Source organism: Rhineura floridana, chromosome 11 (genome assembly GCF_030035675.1).
Source record: "Rhineura floridana isolate rRhiFlo1 chromosome 11, rRhiFlo1.hap2, whole genome shotgun sequence".
Taxonomy (NCBI): Eukaryota; Metazoa; Chordata; class Lepidosauria; order Squamata; family Rhineuridae; genus Rhineura; species Rhineura floridana.
In genome coordinates, this window is record NC_084490.1 from 27,993,101 (window position 1) to 28,013,711 (window position 20,611).

The 20,611-nt window shown below is 45.2% G+C and overlaps 1 protein-coding gene and 1 pseudogene across 8 annotated transcripts in view; one reads left to right on the top strand and one right to left on the bottom strand.

The window, feature by feature from the left end:
* Positions 1 to 20,611, bottom strand: part of ARHGEF40 (Rho guanine nucleotide exchange factor 40) — a 47,507-nt gene that overhangs the window by 18,505 nt on the left and 8,391 nt on the right. For all 8 annotated transcript variants that reach the window (XM_061588454.1, XM_061588453.1, XM_061588456.1 and 5 more), the window contains exons 2-6: positions 12,332 to 12,529; positions 9,864 to 11,613; positions 3,606 to 3,726; positions 1,715 to 1,820; positions 745 to 843 (exon numbers count right to left, since the gene is read on the bottom strand). In XM_061588454.1, the coding sequence (XP_061444438.1) occupies positions 745 to 843; positions 1,715 to 1,820; positions 3,606 to 3,726; positions 9,864 to 11,613; positions 12,332 to 12,529 (2,274 nt within the window). The remainder of the gene's footprint in view (positions 1 to 744; positions 844 to 1,714; positions 1,821 to 3,605; positions 3,727 to 9,863; positions 11,614 to 12,331; positions 12,530 to 20,611) is intronic.
* On the top strand, positions 15,967 to 17,115 carry LOC133366739 (galactoside alpha-(1,2)-fucosyltransferase 2-like; annotated as a pseudogene).

Consider the following 20,611-nt stretch of genomic DNA (forward strand, 5'->3'; position numbering starts at 1 on the left):
CTTTTCTCTCCCCACACCATACCCCATTGATCACTGCCTCCATCCCATTGTTCCATTCTTCTACACACAGCTCTCCTCACAAACAGCCTCCAATGCCAGTTTGGTATAGCAGACTAGGGCATGGGAGATGAGGGTTTAAGTCCACTCAACCCTTAAGATCACAGGTGTAGGAGTGGGCTGGGAAGGCTCTGCCATGGGGATTCATGGCACACACACAACAGGGCTTTGTCTATGGTGGCACCCCAACTCTAGAACGCCCTCCCCTTGGAAATACAGTTATCCTCCTTGCTTTATATATTGAAACATCAACTAAAGATGCTTCTGTTTACCCAGGCCTTTATAAAATGAGTAAGGATTGTTTTAATACCTAATGACTGCAAGTAGATTTTTTGTATGCTTTAATGGTTTTTATATTTTATGGAGATTTTATCATTATATTTGGTTATCTGTTATGCTTTATTTATTGGAAGTATTTTGTCGCTTTACTTTTTATTGCACATTGTCCTGGGCTTCCTTGGGAGGAAGGGTGATTCACTAATGCAGTAAATAAAAAAACCCTTCAGCCAGGAAGCTCAGTGGGTAACCTTGGGGCAGTCACTGTCTCTCCGTCTAATCTACCTCACAGGGTTGATGTGAGTATAAAATGGGGAGGGACAGAACCATGTACACTGCCTTGAGCTCCTTGGAGGAAAAATTGGCTATAAATAAATAATAATAATAAATGCAGCCCTAGAGGGGACTTACCACAGCAGGTTCCAAAGCCAACTCTTCTTCATGAGGTACAAAACGGTCATCGGGTGGTAAAATCACCAGCAACTGACTGATGGGGGTTGGAGTGCCCTCCTAAATGATAATGCTTTTGCTTTATGGAAGCTTATTTTCATACAATTTGAATGGGATAGGAAGAGCAGACACGAGGTGGTTACAAGATACAGGCAGGGAGGTACAAAGTTGGGGGATAGGGAAGAGCAAAGTTCTTGAAGGGGGACATAGGGCATAGCTGCCATGTTCTGTAGAATGCAAGAGACCCAACAAGGAATCATAGAAAGGGTTTTTTGGTAATGGCTCTGCAGTGATGGAACAGCGAAGAAAAACCAACGCCTGGGTTTGACCATATTGCTACCCTGGCCTCCTTTGGGAGGAAGGACAGGGCAGAAATTTAATAAATAAATAAAACATTCTGGAATGATTGGAAAGCTTTGTTGTTGTTTTTAAATCTAGTACCATTTCAACATCTTGGGCAGAAGAATCTGTGATCACTTTAATTATGTAATCATAGTAATTGTTATGCCTCCCTGAACTCCTTCCAGGAGGAAGGGCAAGATATCAATTTAATAAAATAAAATAAATAAGATTATTGTTCTTATAGTTACTATGCCATTACACATACCAATCCTAAATATGGGAGACTATGACAGTGAGCTTACCTCCTCCCTTCTTCTTTTTTTTACATTTTGAAAGTATTGCAACAATAAATTATTGTGGGGTTTTTTTTACAGAAATAAATATCTTCATAAACAATACATCTATTTACAATGAGGCTGGGATACTCCTTCCCCAACTTTTGGAGCCCCAACAGTGGGCTATAAAAAAAAACAAAAAACAATACCATAAGGAGGCCATCAGCAAAACCCACCACCTGCCTGATGAGGAACAGGTGCAGAAAACTTTAGGTCATAGAAACAGAGTTCCTACAGTTGCATCAGGAGGATACCTGGAATGTCCTTAAGGCTGGCAGCACCACAGGGGCTTGAAGGGCCCAGTCATCCACCTGGCTCAGATCCAACAGTACTGTTAGCCCAAGGGCCTTCAGTTCTTGCCTAGAATAATTGTGAAGAGACGAAGGAGAAATGAGGCTGCTGTTCTCACCATTAGACCACCCTGCCTCAGCAGGGCTTCACGCACAGTCATCAAATGTGCAGCAAGGACAGTGTATGAAAGCATGCCAGTATATTTGTAAGCCCTGCAAAGGGCTTTATAGTATAGTATAGTATAGTATAGTATAGTATAGTATAGCATAGTATAGTATAGTATAGTATAGTATAGTATAGTATAGTATAGTATAGTATAGTATAGTATAGTATTATTTATTTATTTAATTTCATTTATAAACCGCCCATAGCCAATGGCTCCCTGGGCGGTATACAACATACAATAATACAATAAATGAACAAAATCACAGATAAAAATACAAATTCATAATAACACTAAATGATATTAGCATAGCGAAAACATTAAAACAGAAAAATACATAGAAATATATTAAAATGCCTGGGAGAATAGGAAGGTTTTAGCCTGGCGCCGAAAGGATAGCAGCGTAGGCACCAGGTGTACCTCCTCAGGGAGACTGTTCCACAATTCGGGGGCCACCACCGAAAAGGTCCTAGATCTTGTCATTACCCTCCGAGCCTCTCGGTGAGACCGTACTCGGAGGAGGGCCTTAGATGTCGAACGAAGTGTACGGGTAGGTTCATAGCGGGAGAGGCTTGAAGTATAGTATAGTATAGTATAGTATAGTATAGTATAGTATAGTATAGTATAGTATAGTATAGTATAGTATAAGGTTATCGCAATAACTCCACACTAGACCCACTTCTACCCATTCTACAGGTGGAAAAGTGATAGCTGTATATTTGGTTGTTGTTTTTTCTCTTTCAGAACTCTCATGTATCAGTTTACTACATATAGGGTACAAGAGAACATTATTGTTATTAGTAATTCTAAGTCAAGAAGTGGAGAACTGACAACAACTAGTTACTGAATTGTTATAAACGTAATAATTAAAATCATAGTACATATACATACATTTTCCAAAGAGGTCAAAGTGTTCTACATACATTATATCAGTAAATTTGATTGACTCTATAAGGTAACCCTGCAATATTATTTTCATGTTACCATGGGGGCAATAAGAATGAGATATTGTGGCTTACAAAAAAAAAGGATGGGGAACTTTTGGCCCTTCAGATATTGCTAGATGAAATCCCTGACCATTACCCATGCTAGCTGGGGTTGATGGGAGCTGGACATCCAACAAACCACAACAGGAAGGTCACTGACTCCCCAACCCTGGCTTAAAGCCACAAATTCATAGCAAGATATGAACTGAGGCTTTTTCAGCTCACTGCTCATTCCCTTAACTACAATGCCACACTCGCTCATAAAAAACATCCATCCTTAGAAACAAAGGGTAGTATTAAATGCTAGTCCTACTCAGAGTAGACCCATTGAAGTTAATAGACATGACTAACTTAGGTTCATTAATTGTAGTGGGTTTACTCTGAATAGGACTTGGTTGAATACAACCTAAACAGCAATTGTTAAGTTACAAACTTAAAGTTTAAAGTTTAAACTAATTTGACAGTTAACAGCTTCCCAAAGCAGTTTCCTTAGGTTTGTTGTTATATGAGGATGCTGAGGAGAATTTCCTGAATTTTCCACCTGCTTTAAGTGAACTATTTTAGGGTTTTTTGAAAGGAAATCCTGACAATCAGCATCTTTTGAAGGGGATTTACATCTGTAGCACAGCTGTTAATTCAGGGTGACACAACTAATTTCCTGCTAAGTCATCCTGAGGATAGCTGCCTCTTGAGACAGAAGTTTACCTGAGAAGGGAGTGAAGATATCTCAAGGTATTGACCAGATCCCCTTGTCCTGGTGGCAGCTCATCTCGAAGAGGCTGTGGCACCACAATCAGCAGGGACCGCCCTGCCCTGTCCATTCCTCCTGTGCAGAGTGAAACAAGGAAACTGTAGCTTTATATCCATTTGCCCTGGATCTGAGAGAGCTCTAGACCTCATTCACATAAACAAGCAGGTTAGTCACTCAAAATCCAAATCTTGTTTATTTAGAGCCAGTTTGGTATACTGGTTAAAATGTCAGACTAGCAGCTGGGACACCAGAGTTCAAATGCCCACTCAGCCATGAAGCTAACTGGGTGAGATGCTTGGGCCAGACACACACTCAGCCCAGCCTACCTCACAGGGTTGTTGTGAGGATAAAATGAGGAGGACAAAGAGAGCCATGTATGCTACCTTGAGCTCCTTGAAGGAAAGGCAGTACAGAAATGTAACAAAAATAATAAATACTTCACACATTACATTTCTGCAGTGTGTAACTAAGGTTTGTTTAATTGAAAAAAGTGTATATCTCAAAATACAGCTTGTGAACAAGGAAAGCACTTGTTTTCCTCAGATAATCAAAACTGGCAGCAGCGTTGCAAAACTCGGTTTGCTGTATGTAAGCATGTGGGAAGGTCCAGATGCAACTATTTCAATGAAGAAAAAGTTTTATGTCTTTGTAGGCTGAAGCAGAAATAATACAGAATCCAATAAGAGGGAGTGGAGGGCAAATTTTAGCATATGTCATATGTAAGCCATACCTATCTATCAAACCAACACAAAACATGCTGTTGTTTTTAAATAGATTATTATAGGAGTAACCCTAAGTACATGCTCCATAAAAGAGTTACTCTTTTATGAGGAAAAAAAGGAAAAGAGGAAGGCCAAACAAGAGATGGATTGATTCCATAAAGGAAGCCACAGACCTGAACTTACAAAATTTGAACAGGATGGTTCATGACAGATGCTATAAGAGGTCAGTGAATCATAGGGTCGCCATAAGTCGTAATCAGCTTGAAGGCACATAACAACAACAAAAGAGTTACTGCTCCATCTTCCCAGTGTTATGTTGCCATTTGGCATGGGAAAAAAGATGTAATTTCCCACCAATCAAAAAAAATTCCACTTCCTACATTTGGTCACTGCATAGCAGCAAATACACAACACAAAGGCCTGAATCCTACCCTAATTTAGCTTAAGGAAGTTCAGGGAAGGAAATCCCTGGCACTCCACCGCAACCACATATGACCCCTGAAAAGCCTGACTGGAGGGGTCAGGGGCCCTTCTGAACAATGTAGGATGTGTTGTTGGGGCCTGCTAGGGGAGGGGGAAATTGCCCAAAATAGAGCTTGTATCCAATGATAATTTGACTTAAGGAAGTTCACAGAAGGAAAGTTTTCCATCCCCTTCTCCCCTACCCCCTTCCACATCGTTCAGGGGGACACACACATGCACCAAACCTTCCAATGAGGCCTTGGGGGGGGCACAGGTGTGCTGTAGGGGAAAGGAAGGGACAGAAAACTTTCATTCCATGAACTTTCTTAACTTCAGATTCGTCCAAGCCATAGTATGTAGACATGGTTCTTTTCTGTGTAGAAGGGAGGTACAGATATCTCCAGAATGATATCCAGACTCGTAATGATCTGTCAGAAAGAGTATTCGTTTTTGTGAATTACGATTGGTTTGCAAATGTGGAATTTGTACCATGCCTTGTAAAATTAAGGCTGTTTTCAAGATCCCATCCCTTTTCTGTTTCTCTTCAGGAAAATATTTTATTGAAGTTACCTGTTCTTATAAATGCACCACATGGTGACATAGTTACACTGCCATGGATTTCCCCCCTATTTTCCCTGCTTCTATAACTTGTGCTGAGATTGCCCTCTACCGTGGATGGGGAGGCTGTGGCCCTCCAGATGCTGCTGGACTACAGATCTCATCGTCCCTGATGATTGGCTGTTCTGACTGGGCCTGATGAGAGCTGGAGCCAAACAACAACTGGAGGGCCAAAAGCTGTTGTTGTTGTTATATATATTGCCTGCTCTTCACCATTAGGTCCCAGGGTGGGTTACAGAAATTTAAAATACAGCATTAAAAACCATCAAAACATGTTACATTCATAGGAATAGGACGGCTCCTGAAAATATACATCTCCAGTGCCGAAGGCCAGGTTAAAGAGATGAGTCTTTAGCATTTGCTGAAAACTGTACAGCAAAGTTGCCAGATGCAACTCTGCAGTTCCCCATCCCTGCCCTATACAAATGTTTCTGGTAAGTACACCCTCTAGGCCTTTGCAAACTACAGTTGAACTGCACCGAGGAACACAATTTCATAATCACTAAGTTGATGTGTTTGGTGAATCCAGCTTTTGGATTCCAAAGTTCCCATCCTTTGACAGAAGCAGCTTTCTCAGAGTCTTCTGCCAATGGAAAAAGACCTTCTTTCAGATGAAGACTCTTTCTGTCAGAGGAAGGGAAAACCTTTGGATCCAATCCCAAATGTCTCTAGCACATCAGCTGAAAGGAAACTGCATTTCCCTCTCCACCTTAGCTTACATGGCTCTTAAAACAGATTAGATGAATGCATGGAAAAACAGGTCAATTGAAGGTTATTAGCAACAATAGCGAAATGGAACCTTATGTTATGAGCAGTGAAGCTCTGATTACCAGATGCTGGGGGCAGACAGCAGAAAGGAATTTTGCCTAGAACATCCTGCTTGTGAGCTCCAAAGGCATCTGATTGGCTGCTGCTGGACATGGAATGTTGGACATCCCCATCCAGCACTATATTTATAGCACCACATCTGCAATCTATCTATCTATCCAGTGCCACATCCATACTATATTTTCATAACACTATGTTTCCACTTTAACAGTCATGGCTTCCATCAAAGGAGACCTCTTTTCCCCTCACAGAGCTACAAGTCCCAGAATTCCACGGGAGGAGGGACTGACTGTTAAATCACTCTGAAAACTGTAGCTCTGTGAGGGGAATAAGGGGTCTCCTAAGAACTCCCAGCACCCTTTGTAAACTATAGTTCCCAGGATTCTTTGGGGGAAGCCATGACTGTTAAAGTGGTATCATAGATAGTGCTGTAAATTTATAGTGCAGATGTGGCCATAATAATAATAATAATAATAATATTTAATTTGTTCGTCGCCTATCTGGCAAATAGCCACTCTAGGCGACGTACATTAAAATGGGATAAAATACAACAATAAATAAAATACTGGACAGTCATCAATACATATAAAAACAATTATAATAGCAGCATACGATAGATGACCAAATCATGGAGATTTACCCTTCCCAAGGACCTCAAAGGCCTGTTGGAAAAGCCACATCTTCAGGGCCTTGCGGAATACCTCTAGGGAAGGGGCATGTCGAAGATCACATGGGAGGGAGTTCCAGAGAGTGGGGGCCACCACAGAAAAGGCCCTCTCCCTAGTACCCACCAACCTAGCTGTTTTGGTTGGCGGGATTGAGAGAAGGCCTTGTGTGGCTGATCTAGTTGGGCGGCATAATTGGTGGCGGTGGAGGCGCTCTTTCAGGTAAGCTGGGCCGAAACCGTACAGGGTTTTAAAGGTTAGTACCAACACCTTGAATTGGGGCCGGAAAACAACCGGCAGCCAGTGTAGATCAAATAATATTGGCGTAATGTGGTCTCGGCGGCGGCTGTTAGTAATATAACTGGACCGTTCCAATAGAGATCTTTTTAGGAAGATTCAGAGGACCTTCACATACACTGAAAAAATGTGCAAGGGAGACTCAGCCCAACCCCATCTCCATTGATGCACCCAGTGGCCATCCCTCCTTCCATGTTCTGAAAATATCAGAAGGGAATCTTGGAGTTCCCAAATAGGGTTCTCCCTTGTCTGAAGAAGTTCTATGCAGGTACACCAGTACGCATGTAAAGTCCCTTCACAGACTGAATGGTCAGCAGACATGGCAAACAGAGTGTAAGGCTAGCCCACATGCCCCATAACACCCCCCTTCATGCATTCTTTCAATGTGTTGGGTCATCTAATCCCCTTCTTATCATCTCACTGGCACACCAAATAGCTAGGTTGAGAGGGGGGAAAGTATGAGACAAATTAATGGAAGATAATGGCTATTAATCATGATGGCTAAATTGAACCTCCATGTTTAGATGCATTATATTTCTAACGACCACTTTGTTAAATATAGAAGGATCCTAATAATGTGCCTTTTGAAGCAGCTCCTCCCTTTGCCTCCCCTGTAATATCCCTTCCCCCTCCTTTCTGTTCTGCCTTTGTTTATGCTTCCCTTTAGTGGCTGCCCTCAGGGAGGTCTGCCTCCCATTTTGCAAGCCACAGGCCTCTGGTAACATGATCAGGCTCTGGTGTTATTTTGGGTTGTGTCTTGTGGTTAAGGGAGCGGTATTTGCAAACTGCTGTGATGTGGCACGTGAGGAGGCTTGTTTTGCTCAGACCTCGTGATGTTGAGGAAGATGGCAAAATGTTGGCAAAAGGACAGTTGGTTTGGGAAGCCTAAGGACTCATTTTGCAGAGATCCTATCCCTAGACAGACAGAGTTTGCATTTTGTAATAGCAAGTTGGGCTCTGCACTCACCAGAGGATCTCTGTTCCAATCCACGCATCCCAAGCCTATAATATTTTGTTGTTGTTGTTGTTATGTGCCTTCAAGTCAATTATGACTTATGGTGACCCTATGAATCAGTGACCTCCATATTTGTCCATGTTTACTGGGAAATAAATCCTACTGCATTCAGTGGGGCTTACTCTCAAGCAGTGTGCACAGAATTCCAGCCTTGGGGTTGGAATTCCATTCCAAGTTATTTTAAGTACCTGAATTGGAAAATCAAAAGGTCAACCCCACTCTGCTGCATTCTAATTAATATGGGGCATAATCCATTGGAAAATTCTTCTGTACAGCCCCAGTGAAACGTAATGGGCTCTTGCACAGCTCCCATTAATTTCAGTCAGGAGAACCTGTTGGTGAATTGTGCCCTGTGGGGAAGACTTGCTAGTTTCCCACTCCACCATCTTTAATGGTGGCCAGAATCTACCTCCCCAAATGGCCCATCTTCATCTAACCCTCTACTTGCCAGGGAGAGGTCAGGGAAACAAACAGGCCAGAGGCAAAAAAAGTGCTCCAGCAACTTAAGAGTCTACAGCCTCCCAAGTGGTGATGGTTGGGGAAATAATGAAAGAGGGAAAGGATACCTGCAGGGGCAGGATATTTAAATTTCTCAAAACAGCAAAGACAGAAGCAGGAGAGAGCTACGTCAGACACTGCAGAGATGTCACAGGCGTCACCTAATAGGTACCTATTGGATACCCACAATCCAGAAAATAATACAATACAGTAATACCTCGCATTAACGTACTTAATGGGACCAGAGCGAGTACATAAACCAAAAATGTCCTTAAAGTGAAGCACTACCTTTTAAAACTTTTTTTACCTCTCCTTCATGCGGAGCCTCAAAGCCCCGCGCTAAAGCCTCTGCTGCTGCGCTGCCACGCCTCTCAGCTGATCGGGATCGCGCCTCCCAGCTGATCGGGATCGTGGCTCCCAGCTGATTTGCAGTGGCACAATTGCGTCTATTTCCACCCCCACGTGCTAAAGCCTCTGCTGTTGCACTGCCGCACCTCTCAGCTGATCGCGCCTCCCAGCTGATTTGCGGTGGCGCAATCGCATCTATTTCCACCCCCACGCGCTAAAGCCTCTGCTGCTGCGCTGCGTTTCTGGAGAAATACAGGCATATGGAGCATGTACGTTATAGCGAGGTGACATTAAGTGAAGTGACATTAAGCGGGGTATGCCTATAATTATATCTAGCATTTATATGGTGCTTTATCACAGGTAAGAAAGGGCAATGTTATTTTCCTTGTAGGGCAGAGGAAGGGACAGAGCGAAGGCTGAGGGATGATGGCTTGCCTACCATTAACTAATGAATTTGTTGGATCCTTTGCAGCCGCTATGTCTTCCTCATGCAAAAACAGCATTGCCTGAAAAGACACCTCAACTGGTTTACAACCTGCTTACGTTTGCAGTGTGGATGGGTGTCCATGTGCTAAACAAATGAGCCTCAGTTTCCCCATTTATAAAATGACCCTACATTTCCACACTGTTGAGAATACAAAAACATTCAAGGACAACATTTTCTGTACATCCAGAAGGCCACAAGAAGGATAGAACAAGTCAACTCCAAACCCCAATAAGAAGACTATCCCATTCTAAGAGTGCTCTCTTACGGCTTACCTGTTATGGCAAAGACTCCTGACTGCAAAAGCTCCCAGTCTACGGCCTGCCTGAGATGAACCACAGCAGGGAGAGAGGAATTCTGCATTTCCTCTGCCCCTTGATTAGCTGCAGCACTTAGGGCTTCCTTTCTCCCAACAATACTTAGCTCCTTCTTCCTTGGCAATTTGGTAAACGTTGCTTCTTCAGTGCTAATGGTGAAGCCCTGTTCTCCTGTACGATGTCCTTCAGTATCATCCACCCTTTGCCCTGTGGTCCAAATGCTCTGTTCGTCTGTGCCAACCATCATTTCACCAGCCTCAACAGAAGCAGAAAGCTCTTCAACGCTAAGGCTTGGGCCTTCTCTGCCGATGCTCCTTTCTCTGGTGCCAGCACTACCATTTCCGATGACAGGAGATGCTCCAATGCTTTCTGGCTCTCTGGTGCCAACAGCCAATTCACTGGTGCTGACAACCTCCTCTCCGGTGCCAAGGCTCTGGTCCCCTATGATGCTACTTTTCTCCTGGGTGCCATTACAGGCTGCAATGCCAACATAGCATTCTTCGGTGCTGACAGCTTGCTCTCTGGTACTAACTCTGGCTTCTCCAGTCCCAGAATCCTGTCCCCCTGTACCAACACACACATCCTCCTTCCCAGCCTCTTTTATATCGGTGGAAGCTCCTGCTTCTTTGCTAGCCGAATCAACCCCCTGTCTAATTCGGCCACCAGCCCCTCTCCCAGCTCCCTTTTTTTTCCTGCGGTTTCCCTTGGCAGCACGTTTTGGTGTGGCTGAAGCTGGAGATTGGTTTTCATTGCTACCCTCCCTGGAACGAGCTGGATCATGGTGAACAGATCCTGGCAGCTCAGCTTTTCCTTGTCCTGTGTCCTCAGGAGCAGGAGCTGCTGCACCAAAAATGGCCTCCCGTGCCTCAGTTCCAGAGAGGCCCTGATTTTGTTCCAGTTGCCCAGGACTTGAGCTTCTCACTTCCTGAGAGGCTTCTGATGTTTGACCCAGTACCAGGCTAGGATTTCCTCTCTGTTGCTCAATCCTATCCCCCTGGGTGTCATTTTCTTGGCTAGACGTCTCTGCCTCCTGGTTTTTGCAGGCCTGATGCAAGGCAAAGTTCTCCCCACACCCAGACTTATGGTGGAGCCAGGCCCGATGGCGTCGGCTCCGGCTCTTGTTGTGTCCTTTGCGGGTAGGCATTGTCTGGATTTGGGTACCACAAGGCTGTGAGATCCTGGGTGTTTGGTGCAGGGTGGGGTTGACCTCCAGGAGGTGAACGTATTCGCCCTCTGACTCCCGGTTCTCCCCACCGGAATGGCGTCCGTCCCCAGGACTCCGTGCCCCCAACACCTCAGGAGCCAAATCTGCAGGGCAGCGCTGCCCCACAATGAAACCGTCTTTGTGCACAAATTGGGGGTATACCAGTTCAGGCCAGGGCAGGCTCAGCACCTTCTCTCCAGCTGCCAGTAGGCAACGCTCCAGGCGCCCTGCCCGGCGTTCCTTGTTGATGCCATTGAGCCACTCGACAGTGAAAAGGAAAGGGTAGGAGTCAGGGGCCACAGGAAGCTCCTGGACACTACGGCCCTCCGGTGACAGGCACTTCAGCACCAGACGTGGGGAACACTCCCGGTGAGGCACCACTTGCAGGTAGAAGTCGCCTGGGCAGAGGTGTTGCCAGGGCAATGAGCCCAGCTGCACCAGAATCTTCTCACGGAGGCACAGTGGCCAGCCCTCATGGCAGAACACAAAACCACTATACTGGGCCTGCAAAGGTGGGAAAGACAGAAAAGGAGACAGAGAATTATATATGCAGGGTTGCGTTAAAAAAAAGAAGCAAAATTGTGCATCAAGAAACACTGAATCTATGACCATGAAAACAATGCAAAGTTGTTTATTTTGCATAATTCATTCTGCTTCTGCCAACTTCACAGAGGAACAAAGAGTCACTCCCTGACCATGAGAAATCCTACTTTGCCTTCCTCTCTGGTACCTGGCATTTCACTGGTCACATAAGTATGCTTCCACTATCTTAAGGGCTCAAAGCTTGATTTTTACATATAAATTGAGATTCTCAGGTTGTGGAATCCTGCACCTTGTTTCTGATTTTGCATGGCACAATCATTGAATGCACACAGCTTATGGGGGGGGAGCCCTAAAACTAAAGAAAATGTATCCCCTCCAAAAAAACAAAAACAAAAAAACCCCACACCTGGCAATATCTGAATGGGGTTCAGGCCCACGGTTGCTTTGTTTAGGAATTATTGTCTAGAAGAGGGGGGCGGGATGTTGGAAGGAAGACTCAATCCCATTCTTGGACTGAGCTCTAGCACTGAAGGGGAGGCCTACAGGCTGTGGGTCCACAGGTCTGTAGCTGGGACTCCAGCATGAGAACAGACTGCTTGTATACTGCCCTGTGCTGAGCTACATTTTCCCACTCAGAGGTATTCCAGAGGAACAGAGCCAAACCGATGCGGGAGCTCACACAGGCTTCACTCTGGATGCGAGCCAGGATGTGCTTGGCAGGAACAAGGAAGTCAAGGGTGTAGCGCAGGGCGTCGTGCTGGTACGTCCGCTCCAGCACCTCGAAGACCTGGCTCAGCAGGGTGGGGGCGGTGGCTTCAAAGGGGGGGTACAAGGCAGCCAGCGTACTCTGGACACATTCTTCAACTGGTTCAGGTTCCTGCGAACACATCAAAGAGAGAGACAATGCATAGAGAGGGGGAAATAGTTAGCATCCCACACCCCTCCCCATCGTACCATCCTGCCCTCCCCAACCCCGCTGGCCCTTTATTGCCCCTGCAATCACCAACGAATCTATGTCAATCCCCACACCATGAAGTACTCCAGAGTTCCAGTCAACTACACTGGTACTTTCTCTGCACAAATGCAACGTCCTTTGCTGTTTCGCTGCTCCTGTGCGACGCCCAACTCATGACACCACACCAGTGCCAAGGGCCCCTTGTACTCGACCTTATCCATTAAAAAATAATAATAATAATTGCCTTGCTCAGCAAACTCACAGAAGAGATGTAGCTGTTATGGTTACCTGCCACAAGCACTGGCTTACGTTTTGAGCCTAGAGACAGAGTGCTGCCCCCTACTGGTGAGCTAGATGGGACAGGGCAGCAAGGCAGTCATGCACACAGAGGCTGGCAGTGTGTGAAAGAACAGGGGGCATGAGGGGGCAGCGAGAAAGAAAGAGTTTGGGAAGGTGCCAAAGTCTCAGAACAGAGCAGCCGAGGCCCCATCTGGAATACATTAGCAGCTGTGAGCTCATTCCTTCCTCAGCTCCACCCAGCAAAGGAAATGGGGGTGGGGGTGGCGAGAGAGAGTCTGTAAGGGAAGGGGGCCAACAGTGAGAGGTAGCCATTACGCCAAATCTTCCAATTGTACCTAATAATGAGTCACAAGAGCTTTTTCATACCATGCCTACCAGTCGCTAGCAAATTGAATCAAATCCGAACCTCATACTGTAACATGTCCCTTTTAAACTGTTGGGGGTGGAGAGTGGGTTAACAGCCATGCTTTCTTGCCTTGGTGCCAAAATGCAGATCAAATGACTTTGGAAGCCTATATTTTAGTTTTGCTTTGTTTTGAAATCCCGAAAACTACAGAATCAGGGGGAGGGGCTTGATTTGCAGTGTACGCAGTGAAAAATATACAGAATGGAACACAGGAAGCCGTCTTACACCAAAGCAGACCATTGGTTCATTTAGCTCAATATTGTCTACACTGACTGCCAATGCCCCTCCAGGGTTTCTGACAGGGCATCTCTCCCAGCCCTTCCTGGAGATGCTGGGGATCAAACCTGGAACCTTCCGCACACAAGAGATGCTCTGCCACTGAGTTACAGCCCTTCACCTGAGTGCAATACTGCCCTGTACATTTCCAGAGGGGTAGCCATGCTAGCCTTTTGCATGAAAAACAACAGAGCCCTGTGGCACCTGAAACACTAACCAATTTATAATGGCACACCCTTTTTATTTATCATGCCGTAGCTTTCGTGGACTGCAGTGCACTTTCGAAAGCTCATGCCATAATAAATGAATTGAAATGTGAAAATTGTGTAGGTGGCAGAAGAATTACTGCTTCAAGTTACAGAAGGGAAGATGCACTGCAGCAGCATCTGTGGCCCTCCACCTCAAGCTTTCCCGCCTTTTTTTGTCCCTCGCAGGCCTTTCTCCCTTGTCCCTCCCATTGGTGGGCCAGAGCAGCTGCCTGCTATGTCTCCCCTCAGCTTGCTATTCTCTCTCTTGCTGGCTCTTCCACCAATCAAAAGAAGAAGCGCTGCAAGAGCAGCTAGTCTGCCTGTGTCTCCCCAAAGTGCTTTTCTTCCACCTTCTTGTCTCCTTGAATGCTTTCCTCATTCCACCTCAGTCCATTTGACAACATTTCAGAGTCCTTAGGCCTTCTCAGCTAGCCAACTTGGGTGGACAGTTATATATCCACCCCTCAAAAAAATAAAATTCAGCAGAAAAGAGGACACAGATTTCCACAAAAATTGCATATGCTAATTTATACAGAGAAAGGCAAATTTAGAGATAATTATATAGAGAGAGGCAAATTTAGAAATAATTGCAGTAATTGAAATAGAAATATAAACAAAACATCTTGCCGTAGTGGGGAAGACAGTGACCAGATGACCTGCATACCTGCTGAGTCTATTGCCTAGGTGTTAACTGTTGATGGGTATCTTCAAGGCCCTTGCTCTCCCCTTTTACTGTTCTTTATTAGGGTGGTTTATGACAGATGCTACTGGAGGTCACTGATTCATAGGGTCTCCGTAAGTCGTAATCGACTTGAAGGCATAAAACAACAACAAATCTTTAAATTACACTTGGACAACAAAGCCCTTCAAATAGTGGAGTCTTTCAAAACAGAGTACTATGTTTTATAAAGCAGGGCACATGGCCATTCCACAAGCACATTTAAAGAATGTCCCCCCACCGCCAGATGATCCTGGGAACTGTAGTTTGTTAAGGGTGCTGGGAATAGTAGCTTTGTGTGGAGCAGGACTGGGGGGGCAGGTAAAATGTACTTTAAATATATGATGTGTCGCAGCCTCTGATTCAGTCAGCCAGGCTTCTTTGTGGCTGAGGCAGGGAAGGGAGAGAAGGAGCAAAGCAAGCCTACTTTTGTTGCCCTTCTCCATTGGCTGGGCCTGGAGTGGGAGTTGATCCAATCACATTTGTGTCAAATTTCCCATTCAAGCCCCACCGCCCACACCTTGTTCAGCCTCTTTAATCCCTTTTCAGGGATTCAACTTGAATGTAATATTAACACTGTGACTGCATTAAGCTCTGTTCCATCTGTACCTCTCCATACTCAGAGTAGGCTTACTGCAAATAATGGACACAACTAATTTAGGTCCATCAATTTCAGTGGGTCTATTCTGAGTAAAATTAAGTTGGGTACAACTTCAAGAGTTGAATGGCAAACTTCTGAAACAGGGAGCGTCTAGTGTATGTGGAGGCTCCGAGTATGATTTAGATTAGAACTCTGGAAGATCAGGGTTCTAAATCATGCAGAAGAGCTCCACAGGAGTACAGGAGGCTTCCTGCTTCAGAGGTTTGCCCTTCAGCCGCTGAAGCGCAGCTTAGTGTCTCAGGCGTTAGTTTTACATGCAAATAGAACAGCTGAAAAGGGTTTCTGTCAGCATCCATTGCCAAACTGGCTGCATGAATGTAAACTCAGACTCGCTGCCCACCCCCAGTGCTTCTGCCCCAGTCAAACACTGCAGACCTTAGCAGAGTGAAACACGCTTACCTAGGACTAGGAGTGAGGCCCACTGATCACAGTGGGACCTACTTCCACGTAAACATGCGAAGGGTTGCACTGAATCTCATTTGAGGAAAAAAAGATCAGGCTGAAGAATATGGCCAAGCTAGGCATGTGTGAGAGATATGTGAAGACATCTCCCTGGCTGTATTCTGACAATTAATTAGTCTTGCCTGACTCCACCCTGCTCTTTAGGTGCCCCTTTGTAGAACTGTGACTCTCCCAGAAATACATGTCCTGAGTCAACACTCCCTCTTATTCTTCTTATGCTTCTTTGTTCACCTGCCTCTCCCCACATTCTTACACCTACTTGTCAGAATCCCTTAACAGCATTGAAGGATGAACTTCAAAAACAAATCCAAGTTCCCATTGATGGAACACCCTACTTTCCTCAGCACCACCAGTAATTCTTCCACCTCATAGTCAGTGGTATATGGACAGTGAACTCCACTGGAAGCATGGGAAACTAGATGGGGCAGTATGTCAACCTCTAGGCTTTAGTTTAGGGGTGGGCAACCTCAGGCTTGGAGGCCAAATGTGGCCCTCTAGGCCTCTGAACTGTCTCCAGGCCATACTGAATCCCATGCCACATGTCTCACTGACACTGCTCCAGCTTCTCCTTGAGAGTTTTTGGCTCACTGGAATGTGACACTGAACTGTGATAATGCCTCATACCTGCCTGGATGGACGGATGTGTATGTAGCAACCTCTGGATTTTACATGTCTTGAATGTGGCCTGCTGTACAAAGACAATAATCAGTTCACATCTGTTGTCCTGCCCATGTTTTGCCTCTGGCTATACCTACCCCTGAACATGGTCCTGACGTTGGAAAAGGTTCCTCACTCCTGCTTTAGCCAAACTCAATGGGCACCAGATCCAGATCCTTCAAGCCATGCTCCAGCACTTGTCATTAATACAGCAAACTAAATAAGTTTGCCTGTGCTCCCTGCTGAGGTGGTTGGCAAGATCTGCTGGAGGAACTTCTAGCTACATAACTGGATGTCAGAGAAGACAACCAGACTACCCGTACTCTTACACCTTTATAACCACACCTGCCAAGAGATAGTTCAGGAATTCTCCTTGATGACCACATAAAGAAAAGTGCCATTGGTTACCTCTGTCGCCTGTAAGGAAAGTACCAGAAGGCGACATACATTGGAGTGCAAGTCAAGAGAGGGGATTATGTCTGGATGATGCCTGAGAACCGGAAAGATGTGGTGGCCAACAGAAGCTCCCTGAAGAAAGCCATGAACTACTTCAAAGAGAAGTACCACAATCCCATATTTGTGGTCATCAGCTAAAGGGTGGAATGATGCAATCAAAACATTAACTTCTTCAGGGGGGATTATCAGGTTTTGGGGGATAGGTAGGAGTCATCTCCAGGGAGAGATTATGGTCACCTTGCTCATTGCAACAACACAGTAATGACCATAAGGACTTTGATATCTGGGCTAGGCTGGCTACCAGGTGATATGAAAACGGTCTAATTAGCCAACTCTGTCTTTCAAGCTCCCACTTTCACCGGATGTTCCATCCCTCTGCTGCCTTTTTTGCCTGGATGGACTGGTATCCTAGCTGATATTTCACCTCTGCTCTATAAGTCACATGCTAAGTCATCTGTGCCCAAAGAGTCAAAATGAAGAAATACCTCGGAGAGCTTTTAAAAAAAATCCATTTCCTGACAATATATAAAGTTGAATTAATCTCTGAATCAGATATTTCTCTTTGAGGAGGTAGGCTTGTTATGGTAGCATATAACTGCTGTGCTTCTTCTCTAGTGAGTATAATTAGCCAATCTGAATCTATAAAATCATTGCGCGATAAAATCTGAATCTATAAAATAATTATTTTCCCCCCTTCAACATAAGTAGCGAGGAATTAGTCTTCTGTTCTTTTGTGAAACATGTCCTGCTGCATGTCCATTAAAATTTCTACCTCTTTCCCTTCAATTTCTGTCCATTCCAGATCCAGTGAACTATTGCTTCCTTTACCCTTTGGGGCGATGGGGAGGGACCTCTGGTCATACAATCACAGAATAGTGATAGAGTTGGACCTTCATATACTGTATTGTTGGATTCCATCAGTCTCAGCCAGCATAGCCAATGGTGAGGAATGTTGGGAGTTGTGGTCCAACATCCGGAGAGCCACAGGTCCTTTACCCCTGCTTTAGGGGATGGGCTGAAGGTCAATGATTAAATACAAAAGCTGTTCTCTGAAAGATCCACTGCACACTATAAGTCAGTGTAGACAATACTGAGCTAGATAGACCAATCAATGTTCCAGATCATCCACTAAACTCCCTACCCTTGACTAATGGTGGCTTTCCAACAGAGACTTTTTCCCATCCCTAATATTCAAGATCCATTAATAAGAGACACCAGGGATCAAATCTGGAACCTTTTACATCTTTTTTTCAACCCATGTGCTGCATTCCCTAATGGGTAGCCTTTGAGGGTGGGGGGACACTTGCCAGGGAGGGGTGGAGGCCTGGTAGAGACTTAAGAGTAGGCAGAACAATAAATGTGTCTCTTACCTTTGTACAGTAGGCTGCATTCCAGCTACAGAAAAGTCAGAGGTTTCTTTTCAAGAGGCATTATCACAGTTCAAGGACACATGCCAAGCAGGCCAAAACACTCAAGGAGAGCTGGTGAGGAAGAGTCCCAAGGGCTGGATAGAGGACTAGAGGGTTGCATTCAGACTCCAGCCCGAGGTCCTCCCTCCTTGTTTTGGAGGCAAACCGGTGCTCTTCAACCACAGGATCAACCTAAGCCATTTTGCCCCTCGAAACGAAACAGGGCCACACCCACCACCACTGCACCTCACAGCACTGGCAGCTGCTACTTACTGCAGGCTCCGCAGGAGAGATGCCCCGAGGCTCACAGTGTTTTGTTGAAGAGTGTGGCCAGGCAGCTACTGGCAAAGAGAGCTGGAGGAGCCCACCAGCAGCTGGCAAGGGGGCAAGCTCATTCTAGCAACCTGGTGGGGACTTGGGAAGACAGCGGGGGGGAGAGAAGGGGGAGTTCCTTCCACTGCCCCCTTCAATCTGCCACCTGAGACAAGTGGCACGGTGTGTGTCATAACACGGCCAACCTATAACTAAGCTCTGTGACCCTCCAAGGGACCCCTACCCTCTTTTCACAAGCAAGGGCAAATTGGCAACTTAATTACTTTCTCAGGAACTAGTCCTCACTGGGTTTTAATTCAAGTTTTAAGTAGCACACTATTTTGGAGAACGGTGGAAGGTATGCAGATTTCACATTCCTCCACCCCAACCCCCAACCCCCATTTTTTTGCCACTTTCTGGCAGAGAAGCAGGAAAGTACAGACTCAGAGCCAGCCAAGCATGAGGGGAAACTTTTATATCCCCAACAGGAAGAGGCAACCCCCCTTCCCACACAGACACTGGCAGGAGGCAGGAAGGAGTGGGGAGGCCCCTTCTTGGCTCAACGTCCTGGAGGGTGTGCAAGGCAGATGGTTCTAGTGAGAACAGCGGCTGGCAGAAACACAGACAGCCTTCCTCCTCCAGAAATATTACTGGTGGAGTATATTTTTTCTCTCTCTCTCTCATTCATGCATATATGTATATATATCAGGGATTGGATCCATAGGCCAGTGCTGGTTCAAAAGCGTTCCACTGAACTAACAGGCTGGTATCGATTTGAGTTCCTTCTTTGTCTGCTAGCCACTATTTTTTTTGCTATTTTTACTGATCCATTTTTTCCCCTCACAAAAAAATAGTATTAATATCAATATTTTGAAAGGAAACTTTGATAAAATTTTCATTCTTTATATCAGTATTTTAGAGGCAGAAATAGCAGTGGAAAATCGCGACATAAAAATTCAATCCACAACAGACAATAAGCAAATTCATGGCAAAATTTGGTATCACATCCAAACAGTGGAATTCTAAGAACATAAGAAGAGCCTGCTGGATCAGGCCAGTGGCCCATCTAGTCCAGCATCCTGTTCTCACAGTGGCCAACCAGGTGCCTGGGGGAAGCCCGCAAGCAGGACCCGAGTGCAAGAACACTCTCCCCTCCTGAGGCTTCCGGCAACTGGTTTTCAGAAGCATGCTGTCTCTGACTAGGGTGGCACAGCACAGCCATCACGGCTAGTAGCCATTGATAGCCCTGTCCTCCATGAATTTGTCTAATCTTCTTTTAAAGCCGCCCAAGCTGGTGGCCATTACTGCATCTTGTGGGAGCAAATTCCATAGTTTAACTATGCGCTGAGTAAAGAAGTACTTCCTTTTGTCTGTCCTGAATCTTCCAACATTCAGCTTCTTTGAATGTCCGCGAGTTCTAGTATTATGAGAGAGGGAGAAGAACTTTTCTCTATCCACTTTCTCAATGCCATGCATAATTTTATACACTTCTATCATGTCTTCTATGACCCGCCTTTTCTCTAAACTAAAAAGCCCCAAATGCTGCAACCTTTCCTCGTAAGGGAGTCGCTCCATCCCCTTGATCATTCTGGTTGCCCTCTTCTGAACCTTTTCCAACTCTATAATATCCTTTTTGAGATGAGGCGACCAGAACTGTACACAGTATTCCAAATGCGGCCACACCATAGAGTTATACAACGGCATTATGATATTGGCTGTTTTATTTTCAATACCTTTCCTAATTATCGCTAGCATGGAATTTGCCTTTTTCACAGCTGCCGCACACTGGGTCGACATTTTCATCGTGCTGTCCACTACAACCTCGAGGTCTCTCTCCTGCTCGGTCACCGCCAGTTCAGACCCCATGAGCGTATATGTGAAATTAAGATTTTTTGCTCCAATATGCATAATTTTACACTTGTTTATATTGAATTGCATTTGCCATTTTTCCGCCCATTCACTCAGTTTGGAGAGATCTTTTTGGAGCTCTTCGCAATCCCTTTTTGTTTTAACAACCCTGAACAATTTAGTGTCGTCAGCAAACTTGGCCACTTCACTGCTCACTCCTAATTCTAGGTCATTAATGAACAAGTTGAAAA